General features: G+C 36.9%; 1 protein-coding gene across 1 annotated transcript in view; it reads left to right on the forward strand.

Moving 5' to 3' along the window:
• Window positions 1-25618, forward strand: part of LOC138185175 (synaptic vesicle membrane protein VAT-1 homolog-like) — a 33915-nt gene extending 8297 nt beyond the window's left edge. Inside the window, exons 2-7 of the mRNA XM_069123913.1 lie at window positions 12445-12574; window positions 16633-16848; window positions 21066-21214; window positions 21316-21475; window positions 21913-22345; window positions 22515-25618. Of these exons, the coding sequence (XP_068980014.1) occupies window positions 12445-12574; window positions 16633-16848; window positions 21066-21214; window positions 21316-21475; window positions 21913-22345; window positions 22515-22540 (1114 nt within the window). The 3' untranslated portion in view covers window positions 22541-25618. The remainder of the gene's footprint in view (window positions 1-12444; window positions 12575-16632; window positions 16849-21065; window positions 21215-21315; window positions 21476-21912; window positions 22346-22514) is intronic.
• The last annotated feature ends 502 nt before the right edge of the window (window positions 25619-26120 follow it).

Below are 26120 nucleotides of genomic sequence, written 5' to 3' on the forward strand. Positions count from 1 at the left end.
GTAAAGAAAACTTTTATAACTTTTATGTATATATACATATTATGATATATGTATAAAATAGCGAAAGAAAGTTATGCCAATGTGTACTCGCCTTAATACGTTTAAGTACTTATAGGAACACTTAATTTTGCTGTTCAAACGAAACCTCGAAATTAGTCGTGGGCATAACTCACTTTATGTCTCACAATACACAAGACAAAACGTATATTAGATTACACGATAGGAATATATGTATATTCGGTATTTGTACACCAACTTTACCAAGCAACCTTTCAACGTGCTTAATGAAAGGCGCCATTATATCTGACTAACCGGCTTTATCACATTAACGAGGTCTTAATATCGGGGCTATGGGAAACTGAACGGATACCATTCAACAGTCGATATACCGTAATCTCTTCTCCGTGCAAGCCTCATTTCCGTCGGGTTTTACTGACGATTTTTCTGCGCGAGACCAACACAAACACGTCTTATAGGTTAGGTTTAAAAATAACTCTGTCGAACATCTGTTCGTTACGTTTCTTCCTTTGTAATAATAAAGTTGTTGATAATTTTTAGAATGTAATAAATAGGGTCATAATCATAATATATAAGTTTGGAACACTTTATGATCTCTTAACCTCAAAATTTATTACCTTCTTCTATTAATCCCAATACAATATATAATAGCTACAATAATTATTGGAAAAATTGACTCCTGTTAATATTATTACTATTATCAATATTTGAGTATAGCAGGTACTGAGCGTTGCAACTTTATCTTAAAGATTTGTTAACTCTCGAAGATATATATTTTACGTAATGATAAGGAGTTAAAGGTAGGATTTCAAACTGAAATAACTTTTATAGACAGTCGCAATTTGAGGTGAATCACCTCAAACAAACGTATACCTGTGTGAGGCACGCACCGATGGATCCATGGGATGTTCGTATTGATCGAACCACACCCGTATTTTCTACATCCCCTCCCACACACACACACAAACGCACAAACACGTACAGACGCAATGCACACGGATTACGGATGCATGCGCACAAAATTCATGGAACACCATGAACCCCCTACCCCTATTACAGCTGAACCCCACTCTTCAGACCGAACTTCAGGATTCAGCAAATGCTCTTTCAGTCGGATATAAATTATTTTCTACAATATTGATCCGTTCGTATTTTTTTAAAATATTGTCGGCAAAAATCATTACTTATTGTCAAAAATAAATTAAAAATTGTACGTTAGAATTTCAATTTAAAGCTTCCATCGAACAATAGGTTATGTCATTTCTATCTTTCCTATCTTTCGAATTCATATTCTTTCTTCTTCTCTCAATAATTTCTTAAATTGTAGGGGGATTTGTATTTCGCAGAACATGTAACTCTTTACTGTCTACTATAGATATTACTGATCGGTAATATACTGTGAAATAATGGTTCTTCTTAAAGGCTGTCAAACACAGTTGCTTTGAAAGTACGTCGGAAAATAGTTCGCAGTTGAACAGAAGCGACACTTCTGTTGACATTCCGTTATTGCCACTCATGAGTCAGAAAAACAATAACAGCTCGCGTTTGGAACCGCAGCTGTTCTTACCGTTTCAATTCTTCGTGTCTACATCTGGTCAGTCATGTACCGGGTGTCCTAATAGATTATACCTATGAAATATTTACAAACGTTCCAATAATAGAAACATTTTTTTAATTTACTAATTTCATTATTCCCTATACAATTAACCTCAAAACAAATATTTTATATTAAATATAGTCAATAATAATACAAAAATTAGTAATTTATTTACATTATTCTCGGTAGTTAACCTTCGAATAATCTTTAATGTTATGTAGCCGATAATAGTAAGAAAATTAATTATTTATTTCGGATATCTTTAAAATAAATATCTTTTAAACATCTAGCTGTCCTTGTTTAATTATGGAAATGTTTAATGGTACTATTAATTTTTGACATTAACTCGTGCATTTCTCATGTTCAGGATCACAGGAAAGTAAGTGTCCCGTGTAATTAGACGTGATGCAGCGTATTCACGGATGATTTACGCGGTGCCACATGATTTCCGCTTTTCCCTTTGTTCGTAATCTTCTATCGCTGGTGGACCATGTCCATTCGTTGTCTATTTAAGCTGGACACATATTGTTCGGACAGAATTTGTTAATCCACTCTCTTATTAAACGTCAGCATACATATATTTCCATTGAATAGATGTTCTTTATAATACGTGCTACCATATGTTAACATATTAGCATTAATGTAATATACAGCTGTATATAATTAAACTTCCAAAGTATGTAGCATATTGTAGCTTTTAGCTCAAAAACAGGACGTTGAACTTTATCTTCTCTCTTTTTAACTTATTATAAACTGATTTTGTAACATGTAGAGGTCACCAGTCACAGAAGAAATGATACGTACAGTATGCGACGAATTAACCGAACCCCTGGATCCAAACCCGGATCTTTCGTTTCCCGGTGGGCTACTCTAATCAATTGGCCTATTCAGGTCGTGACAAATTCTTTCTCCCTGTCTTTAGTATTCGAAAATGACTATCACCTACAATAGACCTAACTACGTAATTAACCTCATTCGAATTGTGGACTAGAAACTAAAGTAACCTAAAAAGATAGATTACCTAATCTAGAAGCAAAAAGTATTCAAGAACAAACGTTACATCCGAAGACTGTAAAGCGAAACGGAAGTGGCTTATCGAATTACTATGTTGGAATTCTTTTGTTTGCCTGACGACTACTCTAATCAATATTCTCGTCGAAAGATGGCCACCACTTGCGGATCAGTACTAACAATAATCCTGTATCAAATTCGAAGAAGTACTGAACAGCAGCGGGAATGGAGGAAATAGAAAAGGAAACAGTAGGGAGTAAAAATTTTGTTCCCCAGTTTCCTGTGTCCTTTGAAAGCAAAGGCACATTTGGTGTTAGGATGAAGGATCTATTTTCAGTCCTGTGCCCAAGCTATGCCTGGGAGCAAATTAACCTTCCCCTCTTCTGGTCTGGTATAGTATGTATACGCTACTAGTGATATACCACGTTGTATAGTCGAATACAAATGCAGTAAGGCATGCAGAGGGGAGATGACGAACCACGTGAGGGTTTCAATTGTGGACAGGATTGATCTATTTGAAGGAATCGATGGTTAGGCAGGAACTTGTGGGAATGAGGATTGATGGGTGTCCCTCTGATAGCCAGAGTAGAGCTCATGGAAATTGACATTAAGGGCATAAAGGACAAACCATGTTTTTAGAAATTGTGCTTTAAATATATGCTACTAGGTTTTAATTTATCATGTCAGTGGTTACGGAAGTATTTGAACACTTATAGAAATAAATCTAACTAAATCTATATAAATTTAATAATCTAATAAATTCTTATGAATCTAATATACTGGATAATTGACTATTTAAATAATTTTGGGATCTCTGCGAAACGTATGCTTCTTCTGTAAATACATATCTCGTAACTTTGTCTTCGTACATTTTGTTTTGTTTCGAACTTTACCTATTTAATCTTAGTAGTCATATTTTATTGAAATTTCAAAAAAGTTTCTATAATACATGTAATATATTCGTAAATATTTTCTATATGTATTGAGATTGTCATAACTCAAATTGCATATGTGTATTGTATCATACAAGAAAGTGTGACTGACAATTGTGATAGTTTTCTAGAGTTTTCTCGTAAAGGTCAATTTATTATCCGTTCATTTTATCTTGGCTTCAATTAATTCCCTTCAGAAATGTGGCACATGTTATCGCGGGCTTCAACATTCATCGAGGTCAATGCCTGGTGCATAGAAAAAGCTAGGGAAACCACCCTTTACGAAGCGATTCGTCTTGATCGAGACTCGCGCACATATGGTGGTTGCAACGAAGACGATAAAAAATAACAAAGAGCTTCTGTATCAGTATTCTCGCCCAGTTTGAAAACAATTGATAACTCCATGATGACGGCGGGGTCATCTATCGTGCAAAATAATTATTGCTTGCTGATATGTTTTCCATGCTGTTTCTGTGCCTCGTGTTTTTCCATTCTTTCAACGCGCGATAGTGACCTACAAGAAATCGTGACATCTCGTGGGTCGTTCAATTTCAAAAATTTCTTTTCCACTACGCTTATAACTGTTAAAATATTTTCTAACTAATATCATTGAAATGTCGATGGAACATTGAATTATACATTGTTTTGTGCATATTAATTCGAATGTTAAATTACTATTTTTGTATATATGTATGCTAGAAGAATTATCTAGAATAATATTCGTTCATCGTTCGCTGTAGAGAACCCGTAGATTATGGTACATGATCGTTTCGTCGCAATTTAATCGGTTGATATATACAAACGTTGAGGATAGTTCCCCGATTTGCGCTCAACACAACACGAAAACAAAGAGTTCCGATTGGAGAGTGACTCGTAAACAAATCGTTGGACGCCTCATACGTCATAAAGACGTCTGATGTATGCTTTATTTGGCCGAAGATTGCCGCAGCCTGTTCTGCGACTAGGTGCGTGTATTCCACTCCTGAAATACTAGTCGTATTTTGACCCTTTGTACCAATAATTATACTACCTACAACGACGCCGCGTAAACCCCACTATGCCTAGCGCACGTCACGTGACCAGCAATATCTTATTCCAGATCTTATTAAGAAGTTGAAATTTACTTCTATTTTGCATAGAAAGTGATGGTTAATATATTTTTTTTTTTTTTATAAAATCGATGTAGCAGAACGTTTTCAGTTATATGGTAGTTTATAGTTCGTTGCTGATGACGAGTATAGAGTAGACTGGAAATAATCGTCGCTATATTTCTTATAAACGCTTAAGGAAGCTGCATGGAAGTCTTAGCAGCGATAATTGGGGGTAATGCGTTCCTACTTAGAAGCATATTAATTGTCATGGGTTAACGTCATACTGACCATAAGTCCCACGATGATGACTTAAGAACAAGAAGACGTCGGTCAATTCTAATTTAATGAGAAGTATTAAAAAGAGTTTCTGAAATTCTATAATGTAACTTACATTGGATCCAATGAAAGTTATCAATGGGCATTGGTAATGAAGGTCATCTAAGATGTAATTAGTAATTTGTTTCAATTATTCATCGCATTAATGTTTCAGAAAATCGGAAAAATTGGGTAATGTTTTGAAGTATAAAGTCATTAATAGTATTGCATCGATGTTTGATTGGACATTTATTTATAGCAGATGCAAACGCGTGACCAGATAAACGGCTCACATCTCTCCGTGCGGGAAGATAAATGACGTTCGTTGAAAAGAAATTAGACGAGGAGGATATGTCGAATCGATTCGAACATGGTGTTTTAATTCCCACCCGATGCCACGATGTTGGCTGTTCCTATGAAAGCCAACGCACATCATATTTTTCTGTGACACTCGCACTACCACCGCTGAGTCTTTTTTAGGCTCACACTTTGTAATTCTAATATTTATTATTATTTATGCAATTACGCTCATGTTAAGCTATTGATGGACTTTCGTTTTCTATTTCTCTATAATCTCCGTTGATTGCTAGCTTTAATGACAAATCTTTGCATTCTTGGATCGATATTCATATTAACGATTTCAGTAAGAAAGAAAGTCTCTTCAAAAATTTCGTCTTGACACTTGTATACACTTAATCGGATTTCGACTGCATACACATGTATACGTATTTACATAAATTAATCTGTCTTATCTGCTAATCCGGATCTTATCTTGAAATTGTCAATGGAATGTAATTATTCACAAAATATTTAAGGAAACCAGAAATCTTAAAGTCTTGTAACAAACTAATTTCTGGGTCTAAAGTTTAAAAGGATTCATTGCTAGCCGTGCGAGTATTAACCTAACCAAAACCTGACGCAGAAATTGCGGTGAACATCGTCAGACAGCCGGACTGCACTTTCGCTGCGTGTTGAATCAACTCCACTTCGATATATATATATATATATGTATGTGTGTGTATGTGTGTGTATGTGTGTGTATCAAGTCACGCGAGATTCGTGCATGCGATTTTGCTTAGAGGTTATGGTTTCGCAGGCGCCTTGATGTCTTCCCTGTCGATCGATTGAACGACCGACAACCACGCTCCTCCTGCAGGTAAACCTATCCGACTGCCATCTATCACGTAACAATACGTAATAGCAATTGAAATGACTGGGCGATACTGCTTCGCATAAACGATATCCAGTCATTTCTTTTTTCTTCTACGTATTTTTTTATGCGGGTTCATCCATGTTCATGCGATCTCTTGTTAATATACGGGTCTTGTCACTACGTATATAAATCTCTTACGCTCTTCGTCGTACTTACTCTCTTTTATATTTTCGCTTCTCTTTTATACTTGTCCCTTCACGCACACTTACGCGTGCTTCCTCCCGGTTCAGTGCGTTCTCTCACGGTCTGGTTTGTAGAGGGATCGCGGCGTTCAGAGGACTCGATGGTCGAAAGTCGAGTTGAACTACAGTTCGAAGAACAAAGGTTTAATAACATCAATGATTAATAATACTTTTAATTGATCAATGGCAATCTATAAATATTTATTTTGTGAAACTATTTTTACTATATACTTGATAATACGATGGTTAGTATTATCAGTTTTCTCAAGTGCTCGAACAGCTATATACTTGTTCTCTTTTCAACTTTCTCTCAGTTTCTGCCCTCTCTATTTTCTTCAACTTCTTTGTTTTATGTTTTTACTTCATCGCTCCCTTTTCGTTCGTCCTCCTCGCACTCTCCATCCCTTTCGCTTTCTGTTCCCCTCCGTCCTATGGTCTCCCTTTCTCTGGGTCCTCTAACTGTCTTCTTTTATTCGCGCACATGGTGTGCGTGACCCTGGGGTGCGTTGTTGCATGTCGTCGTCCACGATGGTCGCCGTTCTTCCTCCCGTACAATTGGTCGGTGCCAAGAATGGAGAAAATTATTCCCCTCAATTCCATGCAATTTAGAGGAATTAAGCGATCGCGAATCGTGCCTCACGTAGTAGTCCCGTAACTCCTGGAACCTTTCCCTTTCGCCCTTTGCTGGGAACTCGTTTCATGCTCGATTTTAATATCAGAATGGAAGAAATCCGTTTTTGATGGTTACATTCATGTAAATGACACAATCATTGATAATCGAAGCTTTATAAACTGTCATAACGAGAATTTGAAAATTATAATACATGATTCTATCGTAATATATGATAGACTATTCTGATAATATATATGATATAATATATATGTTATGTTATTCTATTATTCGTTATGATTTAATGTAAACTAAAATAAATGATTATATATAGGCATCACGAACTAGGTTCTAGATGCTTGTTTCTATCGATTATAAGAATCTTAAAAGCATTCTGAAAGAATTAACATACTAGTTCACTGATCACGAGTTTCTTGAACTGAATTATGCAATAACTAAAATGCAGGGTACTCTCGTATCTTATCATCCAGTAACTATATTTGGTATTTTGATATTCCCGTTCGATTTAGCGCTGAATTCCATCTTCGGTTGAATTCCGGTATGCGATTCGTGTTACGCTCCAGAAATTGTCTGGCAATTATACAAAAAGCGAAGGAAAATAACTGTTCCTCGTTATGAAATGCAGGGAGGAAATCGTTGGATTGCAAAATTTTATAACTCCTACAAAATTGTCTACGCCTGTACAGCTTTCTAGCGTAATTAATACTTCCGCGCTGAAACAAATGAATATTTGTCAAAACGTAGAAACACGTTACGTGCGCACATGTGTAAACGATAAAACGCATTGTTCGAATTAATTTTGAATTATGATGATTATGATTTACGGAATATACAGCGACTTACGCAAATATTTGTACATACACAGCAGCCTTTTGTCAATATATTATGCGTATTGTACGAAATATTTTGAATTTTCATTAGTACCATAATAAGACTCAATTATTATGATTATATCGGTAAAGTTTCCTGGAATTGTTTATTATATATATTCAAGACAACTTCATACAACAATTCATACTTTATATTAATATTTTTTATCAAGTTCATGTTTGCTGTGTATGTCTTGTAACTTCTATGTACATTTTCGGATTGATTCCAAATTTTACCAATATAATCATGATAATGTCTCATCACAATGTTTAATAAAATCTTAACATGTATCGTATAACTCGGATAATATACGTATACATGATAGCTTTCTACGATAAGCTCACTATATCGAATACCTTCGTGAGTCAATGTATCGAATCAGCATATTTCAAATCTGAATCGTCGAACGATTGAAAACAACAAGCGATAAATCATATGGAATGTAATGGCCGATTAAGCGCCTTTCAGTGAATGAAAATGTTTTGTGTCACGCGATCGGCTTTGAATCACGTACAATTTGTCCGGTTGTCGGTGATAATGACGCATTAAGCAGCATTTTCATTATACAGAATCAAAAACTATATCATTAGATGTAACTATATATATTCAAAAAAATAATTAGAAGATCACGCATCATAGTCGTCGTGTATACGTCTTTCCTTAATAATTGACTTCAACTAAATCTTCCTTTTGTTCACTTGGTTAGAATAAAATTGTTCATAGTAGCGATTCTCCTATTACTTCAAACAGTGCAGTTTCGTACTATCCTTTTTTCGTACCATTTCCTTTGTTCCTTCCTTTTAACTTTGTAATATTGACGGGTCAAGTTACACGGAGGAATAAGAGGGAAGATCTTGTTCGTTCAAGCGCGTATATTCGTTTCTTTGCGACGAGACGTTAGTGAATCCGCCATGTTTGTTCTACTCGATAGAATATTTACCCATGATGTCTTTCTGTGTATATGTTCGCCGAAGGATTAACTTGTATCGTTCTGTTTACATAGAAGTATCCACATTGGTTAACGGAAACAGTGCTGCCACTTGTGACGTGGATGTATGCTTTTATTTCCAATATTCCTTCGTATCGGATGAGAATCGAAGCATGAAATATAAAATTTATGACTTTTTTTATCCGTTACAGTTAGTTCAATTCATAAATTGAGAAAATGAAGTTGGTCTGGTGAAATCCATTAAATCCGCAACAAAGTGAAACGTAACTCGATGCTATTTCCTTGCTGTCGATAACTTTAGCGGGTGAAATTATTGCGTTCCATGATTCGTTGCGATCAGGCCGCTTTCATCTTGAATGCTGCTTTCATCATAGACGCGAGGCTTTTATCAAATGACATGGAAATAACGTGTATCGATAGAATGAATTCCTCCAAGCAGAAAGAATATTTTGTTATTGAAGAAACTTCCAAGAATTTAATTGAAATGTCCGATGACTGATCATATCAGAATTAGTCGTGAATCTAGTAGAATATAAAATGTACTTTTACTTTTTTATACAGAACATAAGGCAAACTCTGACGTAATTTCGAGACAAACAAAGAAACGTATTAGTGACCATTTTTTGTATACATAATCGTATATATAATTACGTATAGAATTGTTGTACGAGATCTGCTTGTATGTTGCGCTTGATAATTCGACCAACAGATTCGTGACTCGCTGCAAATTGCAGGAACATAATACATACATACTATATATGTATAATATGTGACATATGATATTTTAAGGACATGTATTACGTTATACTACATCGTAATCGACGACCTGTGCGATTCGTTAATGTCGAGAGTATAATTTGGAGATTAATTATTTGATTTTAATTATTACATTTAACTGAAATAATGGAAAATTACTGACTACCAGTTACTAAACTATTGTTACTTTTAGTTCGTTCGATTCTGAATAATTATCTGATAAAAGTAAATTTTTACACACAACTTTTTAGCAGAATAACATTGAACGATATGATTATTCGACAGAAATTTCCTGGCCTGTTGTTTTAAATATTTTTTATTGAGATAACAATGACAATTTTCTCGTCTATTATCGCTCTTGCGTGATATTTCTCGATTCAAGCGCAATGATTCATCGCGCTGGTCATTCCCAGGAAATTATGTGACACACACAGGTCATCGATAAAGCTTTATCATACATCTCGCAATCAGAGAACTCGCTAAAAATTCGTTTCCAGACCAATGGCGTCCTAGAAAATAGAGAATGGACGATGAGAAAATGGTAGCGGAGAATTCAATGTTCCCGCGCAATTTGATTCGATTTTTCTCCTATAATTACTTACTTTGGAATTACGTATTTTGGAAATTGACCTAACATCACACTAACATAAAACTTTATAATTCTTTCTTCTCGATCAATTTATATTTTGGAATTTTTTAACATATAATGGTCTCGACAGGAAATTTCGATGATTTTCTCGATATCATTTTCGCCGCATTAGATTAGTATTAACTCTAACAATAAGTAACAGCCGAGGCTATGAAAAGCGAGCCATGCGCAAGTGTACTGTTCGCATGCTTAAAATTCCTGTATCCCTGAGTGTATTTGTAGAGAACTGAGTAATCCCCCGCTGATAGGAGGGACAATTGCATTATCCCATTTCCGTTCCAGACAACTGTACAGCAGACTTCTACCACTTCCCATCACTTCCCTTTCTGTATGAACATTCTCCAATCTCTTTCTCCGCGTTACTAAGTGCCATTTCTAATTTTGGCTTTTTCCGAGGCCAAGGACAGCTACGTCTGCGAGGTCAGTCTACCTGGAGATAGTACCAGCTATGTCAAATATTAACCTAAGCTAGGGAGAAGTATTCCTTTTTTCGCTCACTCCTAAATCTCTTGAACTATATTTTAACACGAAATTAATATATATAATAGCAAATGTTATCGAAGATCTTGACAAAGAAAAATCAAAAGAATCTTTCGCTCTCATTAAAATGTACATGGCCGCAGTTTCGTAACAAACGAGAAACATTCATATTCGAATCCAGTCACGCCAACCGAGTCGATACCAATTCTTTTGCCGCGTACGCTCGTAAAGGATAAAAATAGAGACTGTTCGGAGGGAGAGAGAATTTTTCCAGTTCCGGAGTTCCGGGGAATGATAGTCTCGAGTACGAGTCCCGAGGAGGCGACAGAGCCGCACGTGAATGCACGCGCGTGAGGTGTAACACTACGCCGCCTCTGTCTGTGTGAGTGTTGCGCGTCATTAAGCCGCGATCGCATGAACGTTCGAAACAGAAATTATTAGAAACAAACGTCATTCTCGACGGATATTGTTACGGGGAGAGTTAACGAGGAAGAAGTCTCGGCGAAGACTCTGTTGAAAGAATCGTAAAAGATGAGGAAAAATGTAAAGATCGTCTCAAACGATCCGTAGAGAAGTTTCACCATTTGCTTAATACGATTCAACATGAACTGAGAATAAGTAATAAAGTTAATGTAAAGAAAAGGTAAAGATAATGTAAAAAAAAAAAATAATAAATGCAGCCGCGTACGAATACTTTTTGTAGCCACTGTACACGCAGAATAAAGAACAACGTGACTAATATGAACGCGGCTTAAGGGATTTTAAAAGGGGCTGAAATAGAACATTTCAGATGCGTGTGCAGTCCCACGCGACTTGTGCCTCCGTTTCGCCTCGTATAAATACACGTGTGCGGTTACCTTCGAGCTTCTGTTTAACCCTACGTGGCGACTGACAGACGGGGAGGGTAAGTCGAGGCGCCACGACGCCTAGACCGACGCCTGGCGTCGCACGCAACGCACAACCGGTGTCTCTCTCGTGGCGACCACGCCGGGGACCGTGAAACAACGCCGGTACATGCTTTATCAGTGCTTCCTATAGTACTGACGCCGCTCGTTCAGGTTGCTTCCTGGAAAAGCGGCGCGAATACTGCCCACGAATATTTTATCTGCATCGATTGCCGCCTTTCCGACGTTATTACGTGAGAAGCGGACAGGCACGCGTGTCTACAGTACCCGTTACTGCATAATGCGATAAGCTTTGCTAAGTGGTACAGTACTTTTATTTTTTTGTCCCGATGCTATCACAGAATATAACGGCAATGCAGGGCAATTGCAGAGAATTTTAGTGACGATGCAGGACTATCGTCTCTTCTTCAGGCGTAATCGTTCGGAATATCAAGGATAAATTTACTATGGTATATAACTATATCTATTAAATATACTTGTCGCGATAAGACAGTGATACCTATGAGGAGTTGCACTAAAAATAGATTTACGAAATTAGCCCTCGTTTTTTTTTCTTTTTTTTCTGACTATAGCGTCGGTTTGTTGGAAAGTATTAAAAACTTATACCTACGTCATACGGTTAATCCATATCATCGATCGTACTCGCGGCTCGTGTTTTTAGTTGTTTTACGGAGTCGCGAAAAAAAATGTACACTGCTAACCATAAGTATTAGGACATTTAGACTTAGGTAGTTTGTTAATGCATTGAATTATCTTCGACATTGTACCTGTTATTAATGCGTACATAGAGTGTTTACATTAATAGCAGGTTTTTTTTAATAAAATGTATTTCTATGTCTTTTCAGCGGATTGAATTTCCAAGATCTGATGGCCAGACAGGGCGCTATCGATTCCCCACCAAAAACTCCTTTCATTATGGGATCCGAGTGCGCAGGTGACATCGAGCAAGTTGGCGAGGGCGTGGAGAACTTTAAAGTAAGTGAAGCAAGCAACATCCCAGCCAGAAAACTTTACATCCAGCTTTGTCAGTTGTTTTATCGGCATAGAGTCTTTAAAAAGCAGTTATCTTTAACTTATTCTCAACTCTCAACGCTCTATTCAAATTCTGCGAACCATCAAATTCAAATCTTCAACGAAGTATCATCACCCTTGCTTATCAATGTCAAACGAAGAATTTCAAACGATTCATCGTACACTTGGTGAAATAATTTCTAAAAATCTTCACGAAGAATTGTTTTATTTATTTATTTTTCCATAGTCTTTCCCCTTCGAATTAGCACGCACTTCTAAGTACATTCTTCTTTGATTTATGCTCATGGTGTACTTCCAACCTTGGAACATCTTTCATGCTTTGAACAAAAGTTTTTTAATAGGTAAATGTTTATCAGCGATTTAATGCTAACCTTACCACACTCGGTCAGGTGACCGTTTGGAAAATTTAATTTAAAATTGCACATTCGTCGTTATTATTTTTGTTCGTCTAACTTGATGTAAATTCTTATATTATCTGATTAATCGATTTCTCAATTTTTGTTAATAGCAGGATTTACATAAAGTTAGACGAACAATAGAAATAACAATAAATGTACAATTTTAAATTAAATGTTGAAACCGTTCATGTGACCCAGGTCTGGTAAGGTCAGTGTTAAAACGATATATTTACCTGTGTGTAGCTCTTTTATTCGTGGCATAACACCGTATAATCTGCATCAACAATCCCCTAAAATATGTATGAAAGGGTGGCTCAAGAATCGCTTGATATGATAATAAATGCAAATTTGTGTTAAGGGAAAAAAAGAGGCGTGTACTTTCGTTCTTTTCACCTGCAACGTAATATACTCTAGTCTCGATAGTTATTCCTTTGAGCTGGCTCGATTCCTATCGATTTTTCCATGGTTGCCTCCGGACAGAAACGACGTCTAATATTTCCCAGCGACATCGAGCCAACGCAACGTTGTCTCATGGAAAATATTGTGTCCACTGAGGAAAAAGCGACGCCACGCTTAGGACCGTTATTATACTGTCGAATCATCTTTCTTCCATGGTCGTTTTTCCCCGGACGCCACGTGGTTATCCGTGAAATATTAACCGTTTCAGTTTTTGATTGTCGTATTTAACGAGACGGAGAGAAATTTCTTCCGATAAAAATAACTTGGAGTAGATTGTGGTGACTCGATTGATAAACTGCGGCTGTTGATGCACTTTTGAGAAATTTAAGATTCCAAAAATCTATGTACAACATGCAGCAATATATACGATATTTAAAGTACTTGAACGCTCGTTGTATTTAGGCAAAACAAATTTCTATCGATATTCCATTTCTCTAATTACGTTCGTAAAAATATAGAGCAGCATAAACATTTACGACCTATCGATTAAGATACACACGAAGCATTGAGAATACTAACGCAATAAATTAGCTCACTGATATTTTTCATAAAATGATATTCTGCGTTTATCGTTACCCACGAATCGTTACACTCCTTTAAATTGTAGAAACGTACTCCGACAGAGAATAGAATTGTAATTTAATTGACTGTGAGATTAGAGGGTGATACCTTGACGAGTTGAAATACGCGACTCCCAGACTCCACATTTGAGAAGCCAGATTCTCAAAAGCTTGACTCAAACCAATATGATTTTCAACCGTTCGTTTGTCATTCGGAACGTAAGAAAATGTATGTACGTGTTTATTCCTGTTTTACTCGCTTTATGATAAATACACGCAATCGATGTTACAGTCAGTCATAATTTATATTTTCGTTCTCGTAAGCAAACAGAATTCTTTCTACGAGCTCAACCATTCCTTCAAGTCGGTAAAAAAACTGAAGGAAAAAAGCCGTCAAAGGGAAAAGGTTTCTCAACGAAAAACGCGTCCGGTGCTCATTATGAAGCAAGAAAAAGCGATCGTTTCACTCTCAGACAGAAAACGTCTCGCGGCAAAGCGGTAGCCCGCCCGAAGGAAAATTCGTTCTCGAAATAGTCGTTCCGCGTTCAGTCCATCGCGTCGTCCTTGAATTTTTCACCCACTAATCTTTCCGCAAGGGTGGAGTCCCACGGTACTCTTCGAGCTGGGTACTGTGGTAGACGCCACAGGAAAACGCTTCTTTCTCCAAACTCTATTCTTCCTCCTTTCTCTCTGTCTCTCGCATCTTGGGGTGGTCTATTTTCGCGACTCGCGAAACTGCTCGAGGTCACGAGGGGGAGAACCGAGGAGAAGATGCCAGGTTTAAGGCTTTAGGGTCAAATATCCGAGCAGCGCGTGTAAACGACCGGCCAGCCTATACAGCATATACAGGATGTTTCAGAAATATTACCTTGTAATATAAATAATATAAATAACACGTAATACGAGTCAAACTGATCGCTTCTCCGCTTCTTTAGAAATTTCCGGTTTCGTTGTTTGGATACGTGGCTGCAATCGAATTTCTAACTTTTGAAACCGGCAGAGTTTTGAAGAAATAAATTACACGCGTAAAGTTGTTTGTTATCGAGAAACGAATAAATAAAGCAAATAATGCCGATAAAATTTCCTTAGTTAACGCTTTTCTAATGTTCTAATTTTGAAATTGACTTTGCAAAATGTTTTGCCTAATAAATTACAGTATATGTATAGAAATTTCGTATGGTAAATGTTTGGATATTTTCATGAGCCATCGTTATGCGTAATAGCATACGCACGTAAAATTTCGAAACAAACAAGGAGTATTTATATCTCGAAGAGGAAGATTTTCCAGAGACTAATGTTTATGTAACATTTTCCCTTCCTCAGGGAGAGTAGAATACAGTAGCGAAGCTTGGCCACCTATTTTTGAAACATCCTGTATAGAGAGCATATACGTGAAAGTGGGAAGCTTTTCGAGATGGAATATTCGAGCACGCAGCGCCCTCTAACCCAGACCTTTCCTTCCCCTCTAGCTCGCTTCCTCGAGTTCTTGGCATTGTTGGGTTTATATGTGGCGATCTTCCCTCTCTCTGTTTTATTCATTTACTCGCTTCTTTATGGGATAATCTGCCTTGCCGCAGGGGTTCTCATTTGAAGATGGTTAATCGCTGTTTCAAGGAATTATCGGGATGCGTTATATCACGCTGTTGCTGCAACGATGGCAAGCGTTATCCCCTCTGTACAGATATTTGAAGATCGATGAAGAAGCGATGCGAGGATAATAATTTGTAATACTTCTTTGATCGTGATAGGTTCGTAAAAAGATTTGGAAAATTTAGGAAATATGCTTTGGGGTGCGGATACGACGGAGGGTGTAAATAGAGGGAGTTGGAAGTCGATACCTTTTAAATTCGGGGATACGAAGCGGATCCCTATTTCGTTCTGCTAGGGAAGAGGGATAAAGCGCAATTTTTCGAATCTGAAATTTTTATCAAGTCGAATGGAATTGCTTTTCAAATTCAATTGCCGAATTGTTACATAATCTATATGTGTTATGTGCCCTGGGCTTGATACCAATCGTTATAAGAACGTTACATCATTCAAAATCGCGTGAAAGTATCTATAGTATCTGTAACCTTCGTTCGTTTTATACGTGTTAATGTATAACTTAATACAATGTATAACCTAACCTGAACCTAACATAAAACCTAACTCTAACTTCAAATTTGTCACAAATGACAGTCACAAACGAGAAATTTTTAGAATATTATGAGATTACACCAAACAGTCGTCAGAAGCATATGTATTAAACATACGTATTAAGCCTGCTGTGTCTTTTGCGTTATTTATAACAGAATTGTATTTTTCTATCGTTAGGAAATTTCATAGATTTTTGGAAAATATAAGAGAATCGTTATTGATACATGTTTAATTTCTTCTGCCAATGCTACAGTTTCAAAAAAACATTGAAAATCTTTCTCCGAATTGAAAGCAAAGCGAGAGTGAGACGTAGATATTCAAGGACTGCGGCAGGGTCAATAAAATCGATTTATAAAAGCGTACGAAGACAGTACTAATTTTAAAGATAAAAAAAAGAGAGATGGTAATAAAGTTAATGTACAGGAAACATTTGACTACTTATTTTCAGGTGGGCGATCGAGTGGTCGCACTTCCTGATCACAAGGCGTGGGCAGAGCTCGTCTCCGTGCCGGCCACCTCCGTTTTCGCGCTACCAGCCGGAATGAGTTACCTCGATGCAGCGGCGATCACGATGAACTACACTGTTGCTTACATACTGCTGTTCGAACTGGCCAATTTGACGCCTGGAAAGAGTCTCGTGCTTCACAGCGCCGGCGGTGGTGTGGTAAGTCATCTCTTCTCTTTGATGTAGCGATAAAAAGCGCCACAATTATCTAACGTGAAAAATATTGCAAGAGACAACCGCACTGTGCGTCAAAGACGGAGACGACAGGAGAGAATGATAAAGAAACATTGTAAAATCTTGCTCTGGAGAATTGAAGATGATCGAATTAATTGTTAGGCTGTTAAAACGTTTTATGCAACCGTTAAGTGATCGTTTGCTACTCGTTAATCATATAGATTGATATAGTTGATACGCAATTATTTGTTGCGCGGTTTACTTGTTTATTTGTACTTAGGTTCCGTTACGTAAAAAGATCGAAGAGAATTATCACATTTTCTTTCATTGTTAACGAAGTATATTTGATTAAACGTTTCTCAAGCTCTCCTAGTTATCAAAGATTTACAATGCTTTTTGAAAGAGAGAGAAAAGAGGGAAAATGTTCTAACGCGTTAGTAAGAATAGCATATGTTTCACCTTTTTTCCTATCTTCTTTCGATAACATTAAAAATATCCCTAGACTAGTTACCAAAACCTTGCGAATACTGCGACTACCACGATAAAACAAGGGAAATGTAATCGCAACTAACGCTTACGCAAAATCAAAGCTTCTCCTAGAATTAAATATACAAGTACCTATCACAGCCCTTACCACCAAAATCAGAACCATCAGACATCTCGTCCCCCAACGAAAATCACGAGATATTTCTATCCGAAAATTAAAAGCGTCCTCCCATTATAAACGTCCCATCTTCAACGTGGAGAAAGATTTATCCAAAAAGTCATTCACCGTGTCTCGTCGTTACTCCTGGGGAGGGAAAATCGCGTTTTGGAAAAGCGGAAGGAAGAGGGATAGGATCGCGCGGCAATTACGACCCATCGAGATAGATAGATAGAGAGAGAAAAAGAGAGAGAGAGAGAGAGAGAGAGAGAGAGAGAGAGAGAGAGAGAGAGAGAGAGTCCGCGACACGATGCAAGGTTACTGCCCCTTTCGCGAAGTCTGCTCGAGTCACATCCGTGCAACGCTTTCTCTCTCAATGTCGTCGAAGGAGAAGGCGGGAGCAGCCGGCTAGGTACGTCGGGATCAATACGGCTCAACAGGTTACATTCGAAGCTAACTACATCGCCCCCGCGACTCCTACCTCCCTCTCTCCGCAACCCCTCTCTCTCCTAGTCTACTCTACTTCACCCCCCCTCTACTCTGCCCTTCACCCCGCCCCACTCATTGGTCTATACGCGTCGCGTAGCATCGTTGGAAGTTGAGACGACGAAAATCTACGGGGGATGCTGCCGCCGCTGGTGCACGGAACGACAGGGGTGTGAGGGTTGCCAAGCAACCCTTCGTTCTCTCATCGACCACCGTGACGGGCCGCGCCCGTCTGAGACCACACCACCACAACTGTTACCACTACCGTCATGCTACCACCGTCAGTACGTGTTGTACGCTGGCTCTTAAGCCCCGTTTGCACGAACGAGTACTGTGGCCAGTTCGATTTTTAGTTGATCGCATTATAAAGGATCATTATTAATGTTATTAACTTTCAGATTCCAAAGGAAAGGAATATCGAGCTGAATCGGTGGCCCTAACTAATTGTAATGTATCTGAGTCTGACGTACATCGCACCGCGGTCTTTCAGTTGTGAGAATTTTTTTACATATTTTGAATACGTAAAATGATTCTGGAAAAATTCAGTGAAATACTTGATATGTACAATAGTTGAAATACTTGGTATGTAGTTTCAGAGTATTCAGAGTTCAAACGTGCGTAGAAACGTTAAGGAATTTTTCCACTTGCAATTAGTTTGCAATGCAGTAACCAAAACCGGTATCCTGTTACGATTATGAAAGGCCTCCGTGTGCCAACTTCAGGGTTAATATCGTGGTTTTATTAAAGAACGAACGAATAGATGTAAGTGACAGCGATGTAAATAGAAATTATTGTCTAATAATGTTTAAGGGTGTAAATGTAGAATGTATGATTTGATAAATGTGTTTTTTTTTTTTTTGGCTGTATCGGGAGGATTCTTGGATATACCGATTTCGGATTTATCTTTCGACGACCCAATCCTGATTACCTAATCCCGTCAAACTATCGCATCTCGATTTTAAGTATTTATGTAATGCCGTTTTAATCAGGCAAGAAATTCACTTCTGATAACCAGTTTGAACTCGAATCCCTGTGCGCGTCTTTATTACGTCATTCTTCGGTTTATCGAAAAATAAAACCCACCGAAACAAAGATTCTTATATCGCTTTAAAGACACAGAAAAATTATTTGTCTTATTGGGTAAATGTTATTTGTTCTTTTACATAAAAAATTCAAATAGCTTAAGTTCTCTGACAAAAAAAAAAAGTGAAAGAAGAGAGACAGAAATCTGTACAGATTCGTTATTTCATTAAAACTTAAGATTGTCGACGCGTGCCTCAAATACGCTTTTCCGCGTGTATCATCGTCGGAGAAGGATTTAGGCAAGTCACGTAGACGAGGAAAGCTAGAAAAAGCACTTGACTTGAAAGATTGCATTTCCCGATCACGTCGGACTTTTCCTCTTTCTTCGAACTCTCTGGTGCTACCACACCATATCAGCTCATATTTTCCTTTGCCCTGTATTGCCATCCCCTAGTTACGTATATTCTTGTCGAACTAACTGGTTTCGTATACTCGCGGCGTTTCGTTCGACTTAACCGCATGAAATATGTTCGTTGCTGTCAATGATGCGTGAAGAATTTTACAGTAGTGGTAGTGGTGGTGGTGGTGGTGGTGGTGGTGGTGGTGGTGGTTTGAGGAAATGTCGTTTGGAAGAGATGTGTATTGCGATAACATCGAGAAACTTCTAGAAAGTTTGATCTTTCGGAATCTTTCGATATTATTAGGACGTTTTTACGAGGGGAAATTGATTGATCTGATATTTATACATGATATATTATACAAATTTTTAACACATTTTGTTTGTTTTTTAATCTGCTTACATAAAACTTTTACAACAGCCTCTACTTTAAGAGATTGATTCGTATAAACTACCTGAATCTGTTGTGCATTGTTAGCTGGGGAACGAAATATTATTTATTATAAATAGACTGTGGATTTTTATGCATTTAGGTGAAAATCTAAAGGCGCCACAAAGCACGGAATATGCAAAAATATGTAAAGTATCCAAAACACTGGTTATAACATTTAATACGTGAAATACGATCGTCTTTATTTTTAGTTATATTTATAAAAATATGAAATTGTATAAATATCCGCAGTCTAATTATGAATAATATGATGGTAGAAAATGAGATTCCTTCTAAACGGCTGGCAATGTGTTACGTTATGACGTACAATGTAGAGTGGCTTCTTAACATTCTGGCCCTCGTCCGCGCTCTTTCCCTTTTTGCTACCTCTTTTCTTCGATTTTTTCGTTTTCTTAAATTCTTGCTTCTCTTCCCTTCGAACCTATCGTCCTGTCTCTGTTCCTTTCGCCGCGCCACTCGAGGCTCTGGGATTGGTCAACGTTATTGGGTATCGAATTCTCGACAGAACGGTCAGAGTGGCGAGACAAGGAGAAGAGAAGAGAGAAGGGCGGTCAGCTCTCTTGATTCTCGGAAATAATGAATGCTGCTTCTGTTGAGAAAATCTCCAGCAGCTCCGCTTCAATTTTTTCTTCCTCATCGTGTGTCCTGCCCCGGCTGTTCTTTCGCGGTCGCGCAATGAAAAGACTTCAGAAGACGCTTTTTCTGCCTTCTGCCACCATAATGGGATTACGAGTTTGGTGAACACGATACGAACAGCCGGGCAACTAAAAATAATTTAAGCGCGCCCCTGGCCGCCGCTTCTGAAGTTTTTAAAAGATATAACTCGCCGCTATATCCTTTACACCGTGAAAAATTCTCGTACCACGGAGTTAACGAGTTTTGTTCAAGTATGTTAACAGAAAATAAAATTTCCTTTAGTGAGAGAAGAGAGGCGATAAGAGATCTCTAAAAGATTAGTAAAACACGATGGCTACGGAATTTAGATGCGAACATTAGAATCGAGAACTTTTAGTCTTGAATAAGGAATGTTGCATTTGAATAATTCTTCGAATCATACGCGGTTTCTGTGTACTTTAGAAAGCTGAAATTTACGCGTATTTGCTATATCCAATCTCAAATTTATCATTTGAACGTACTAATGAAGGATAGTTCCTTTTTCCTATCTTGAGTTATTAGTATTCATTTAATGAATTCTGTTTTAGGGTCAGGCAGTGGTCCAGCTGGCCAAGACCGTGAAAGACGTGACCATCTTTGGTGTGTGCAGTAAATCAAAGCACGAAGCCCTGAAAGCAGCTGGCACCATCGACCACCTCTTGGAACGAGGCACAGACTATAGCAACGAAGTCAGGAAGTGTGTAACGAACTCTATAATTTATCGTTTTTTTCCTTCATGGTGTGTTTATATATCATAGGATTCTTTATCGGCCGTTTCGATTCTCTTTTGTTCTACAGGATCTCCCCAGAGGGCGTAGACATCGTTCTGGATTGCCTTTGCGGCGAAGAATGCAACAAGGGTTACGCTTTGTTGAAACCAATGGGGAAATATATCCTTTATGGATCAAGTAATGTGGTCACCGGAGAGACTAAAAGCTTCTTCTCAGCAGCGCGATCAGTACGTCACAGAAATTTAACCTTATTATTTTTTTCTTCCTCTCTTCGCATCGTTGTACAAGGAGTTATTTCCTCCTTGTAATAGCGGTAACTAATTTATGAATAGGACCAGTAGTTTAATCAGTAAACGCGCTTAATCCAGGAGGTACGAAGTCAAGGAAATTAAGTACTTATGTAAGGATGAGAGGCTTTTTAGAGATCCATTAGGTAATTTAAATATAAATTAGAGAATGAATATTTCAAAATCATTTACTTTTCTCTTTAATAAACCACGATATATATACATGTATACTAATAAATGAAATTATTTTAACACAATAATCTCATCCTTATAAAATCTTTGGAAATGCATTTAATTGCAAAACAGACTTGGGCTATCTTATGTATGACAATATATTACATCAATGTTCAAAATCTTTCATGTTTATCATTTTACAGTGGTGGCAAGTAGACAAGGTATCCCCCATCAAACTGTTTGACGAGAATAAAACTCTGTCTGGGTTGAATCTGCGCCACTTGATGTATCAACATGGTAGCCACGCGTTCGTGCGACGAGCAGTAGAACGAGTGTTCGCCTTATGGAACGATGGTCAAATAAAGCCTATGGTAGATTCTACGTGGGCTTTGGAGGACGTCCCGGAAGCCATGCAGAAGATGCATGACCGTAAGAACATTGGTAAGATCGTGCTGGATCCGAGTCTCGAGCCAAAACCGAAGCCAGCCACCCCAGCCAAAGGAAAGACGAAGGATAAAAAGGCGGCCAGCCAAGAAAGCCAAGAGAAAAAAGCGACGAGCGTTGAATCTGAGGAGGGGGAGAAGAAGAAAGAGCCTGAACTGACAAATGGAACATCCGAAGACAAATCCGATAGCGGTAAATAAAAACAGAAAAAAAACGTTCTCTAGCTTGTATCGTTCCTGGAAAAAAAATTATTTGTCGTTGCGCGCTTTGTTACCCGCAAACGGTAACGAAATATTCAATTGCCCAGTCAAATATTTCGCGCGTCCTTTCGATTGACCGAGCCTCCTTTGTTTGCTTTCAGATTCTAAAGAAAAAGAATCGAGCTGAATTAGCGGCGCTAGCTAATTTTAATATACGTATATACATAAAAATACATATATATATAAAAAATGTAAAACACTGATATCTCCCGTGAAGATCAAGAATTTTGCAGATAAGTACTCTATTATTCCTCACTATCCAGAGATCTACTACGTTTGTTGCGCTATACGACGCTTGATTATTATGTGACGAATATCCGTAAAGTATCATGCTATGCAGATGACGAATTAATTTGGAAAAAGAAAACAAAAAAAGCAAGACAACAAAAACAGAAACGAAAAATAAGGATTTCGAAATATTTAGTTTAAGTCAAATTCAACCAAAAAAAAAGAGAAAAGAAGGCTCGTTTCCCCAGAATTCATCTGTATGCCTCTCTCCTCCCGTCTGTTTGCGCTGAAAGAATTCTTCAGTGGAATTCACGAGTGAAAGAGTGGGCGTGAAAATACACGTACAGGTTCATTCATGTATGTGAACCAGAGGGAAACAAAAGTAAAAACAAAAAATACAACCAAATATAAGGAAACAATATCAATCTTGACGTGGTCCACAGTAGTTTGCAGAATATAAGAATTATTATTTTTATTTTTTCACACTGACCAAAACATAAGATTCATTTTCATATATGATAGACTAAATGAATCTGGTAGATGCTAGACTTATTGGACGATCTCTTAATAATTTCATACTTCCTTTTTTATCTTTTATTTTTTAAACATCATATTTCGTACTTATCGAATATAAAATGAAATTATACATACGATAAAAAAGACGGGTCGTCTAATGATTCTGCATTGACCAGCAAATTGCTACTTTTATCTACTTACATCGAGAACTATTACTGCTGCAATACATATATACAATATAGGTACATATTATATATATGCAGTGACATTTTACACACTAAAATAGTACCATTTACTGTAATTTAAATAGAGTACGATGGCAATGATAATCTAATCAGCTTTATAAACAAGGGAAGAAAAATTTATTAGATGAAACCCTGAATATCAAAAGGCTGAAAGAAAACAAACGACTGTGTTACTTTTTACGTGTATCTCCTTCTTATCGAGAACGTGTCTTTTTTTTATTATTGATTATATGTAACTTAAAGACCACCTTAACAGTAGCCAGCCTAAACGATATAGCTGGATAATAAGCTTGTTGTACACTCTGTGTACCAGGATTCGCTGTATTATTTTAGATAAGTAATTTTTTTTTTAATTTTCACCACTGAAAGTACTGAATCGCCTAACTGCCTAAAAGAAAAGGAAAAAGAAAATTATTGGTGAATAGCTTAAGAAAAGAAAAAATTAATAACTTTTGCAACGATTCACCAACGATATGCTATCTTTTTTTGTTGTCATGATTTTAATGTTAGAGCTACGATATAAAAAAAAGAATATAGCGTAGTTTTCAATAGACTTTTTATATATGTATAAACAATGAAATTTTGCTTTAAGCGAATAATTATTTAAATCGATATTTAGAGTTGAACTTTAATGCTCTGTAAAAATGTTTTTAAATTTTTATTGAAATTATCAATTTCTTTTATTTTGTAACGAGATATATTCCATTTTAATTGTGCTTAGGGGAATGAATGATGGTGTGAAACTAATACTTCATTTTCTATGCGTGAATTCTGTGAGAAATTGAGTATCAGTATATTTTAAATAGAAAATTCACAATCGAGATCGAATTTTTCTAGATCTTTAATTATTGTATAATTTAATGTAAGAGATACACGCTAAGCGACCGATCTGTCGAATCAAAGACAAATGAATTTCCTAATGGATAATGATGATGATGATGAAGATCATGACGATGACGTGAAAACAAGGTTTTTAATAATGTCATGAGGTTGAGCTAATTTGTCTAGAATGATGAAACAAACAAGAAAAGAAATCTAAGAGCAAAAGGTACATTAAACGAAAAGAAAAGAGAAGAAAATGACTCTGAAAAGAACGAGTAGATGCAGAGTGAAATGCATATCTCTCCGAAACGGTTGGAACAATTTTTACATAGCATCGATTCTGTTAGAATTTGATACTAGCTCTGTATACCGATATATCTATATATGATAAAAAAAAAGATCGCTATTAACGAAAAAAAGTTACGGACACGGGCGAGCTATACATATTATATATATATATAAATATAAATATAAATAAATGAATAAATAATTAATAAAGTAAGTCGATAACATTCTTCGAGTCTATCGGTACGAAGAAGTGTAAGAATTTATAAGAATTATTATTATATTATTATTATTATTAATTATTATTATTAATTATTATTATTACTATTACTACTATTACTGCCGTATCGAGTCTCAGTCCAAGAGTACACTGAATACTGTATCTCAATTTCAAGGACATATACCAATCTCCGCTCTATTAACGAAAAGAAAAAAAGGGAAAAAGATAGAAATAATAATAAAAAAACGAAAAAAAATGATCGTAAAAAGAACGTGGCTGCATATTTTGAGACGTCTTTTGAACACGTATAATAAATATATATATATATACATGCTCTCTGATAAAGTTCGACGTGTAACGTAATTATTCTCTATACGAGAAAAACGAATGATATAAAACCACATACACACATAACACACATACACAGGTACCACACGATTTTATCATACATGCGTGACGATACACATCATACTGTATATTTTATGTAAGGCTTTAAATGTTTCATCAAATAACTATTATAATATACCTATATATTTGTATCGATCGTTTTCCCTATCCTGGTCATAATTTAGGTCCGAAATTGTATCTGCGTCTGAAAGTAATTTGTAATTAATGTCCGACGATATTTAACAAAGATCTTTGAAAAAAATTTTTTTTTAAATGATCTTATTCGTAGTTAGAACTTTACTAGCTAATCTCTACACGGTTCTCACTATGACGATTATTCCTTGTTAAAACGCGCAACCAACACACCGTGTTTTCTATTATTGTGCTGATAATACTAAGGAGGGGGAAGTTAGTCTGTTTTCTCATAAAGTAATCCGTCACTGGGATTTAAATCATAACGTATCTGTGTAAGTAAGGAAAGAAATATGTATTGGATAATCATCGAAATAGCAATTTATGGAAAATAATTCATGGAATTACGTCGTTAGAAGCCTCGATAGTCGGGCCTTAATTACAGGGATCTCCCCTCGGATCTCTGCTTTTCAATTTTGTTCAAAGTCGACGTTTTCTTGCACCGTTTGATGTATTTTGAACGCACGTATCTCTGCGAACGCGCACGACTCTTTCTCATGCGCTTTAAAATCCAGAAAACTGGAACTTCTTGTGATAGAGTTTCAGCGTTCGCCTCCGCCTTTGAGAATCGAGTGGATCGAGGAGAATCGGCGTCGTGGAGATCGGACGGTTCATTTGTGATGAAACTCGTGACGCATTCAGCTCAGAAATGTGTACTCGAAACAAACCCTCGTCTCACTGGCATCTTTTCAACGGACACATTTACCATGCTCAAAATGTTTCATTCGTTTAAACTATCTTCTTTCGGATATAACGTTTACAAATTGGCTTATTAATGAATAGATAGCGAATGTTTGTACAGATCCACGTTT

Source organism: Bombus flavifrons, chromosome 11, assembly GCF_040668555.2.
Source record: "Bombus flavifrons isolate JBK064 chromosome 11, iyBomFlav1_principal, whole genome shotgun sequence".
NCBI classification, from domain to species: domain Eukaryota; kingdom Metazoa; phylum Arthropoda; class Insecta; order Hymenoptera; family Apidae; genus Bombus; species Bombus flavifrons.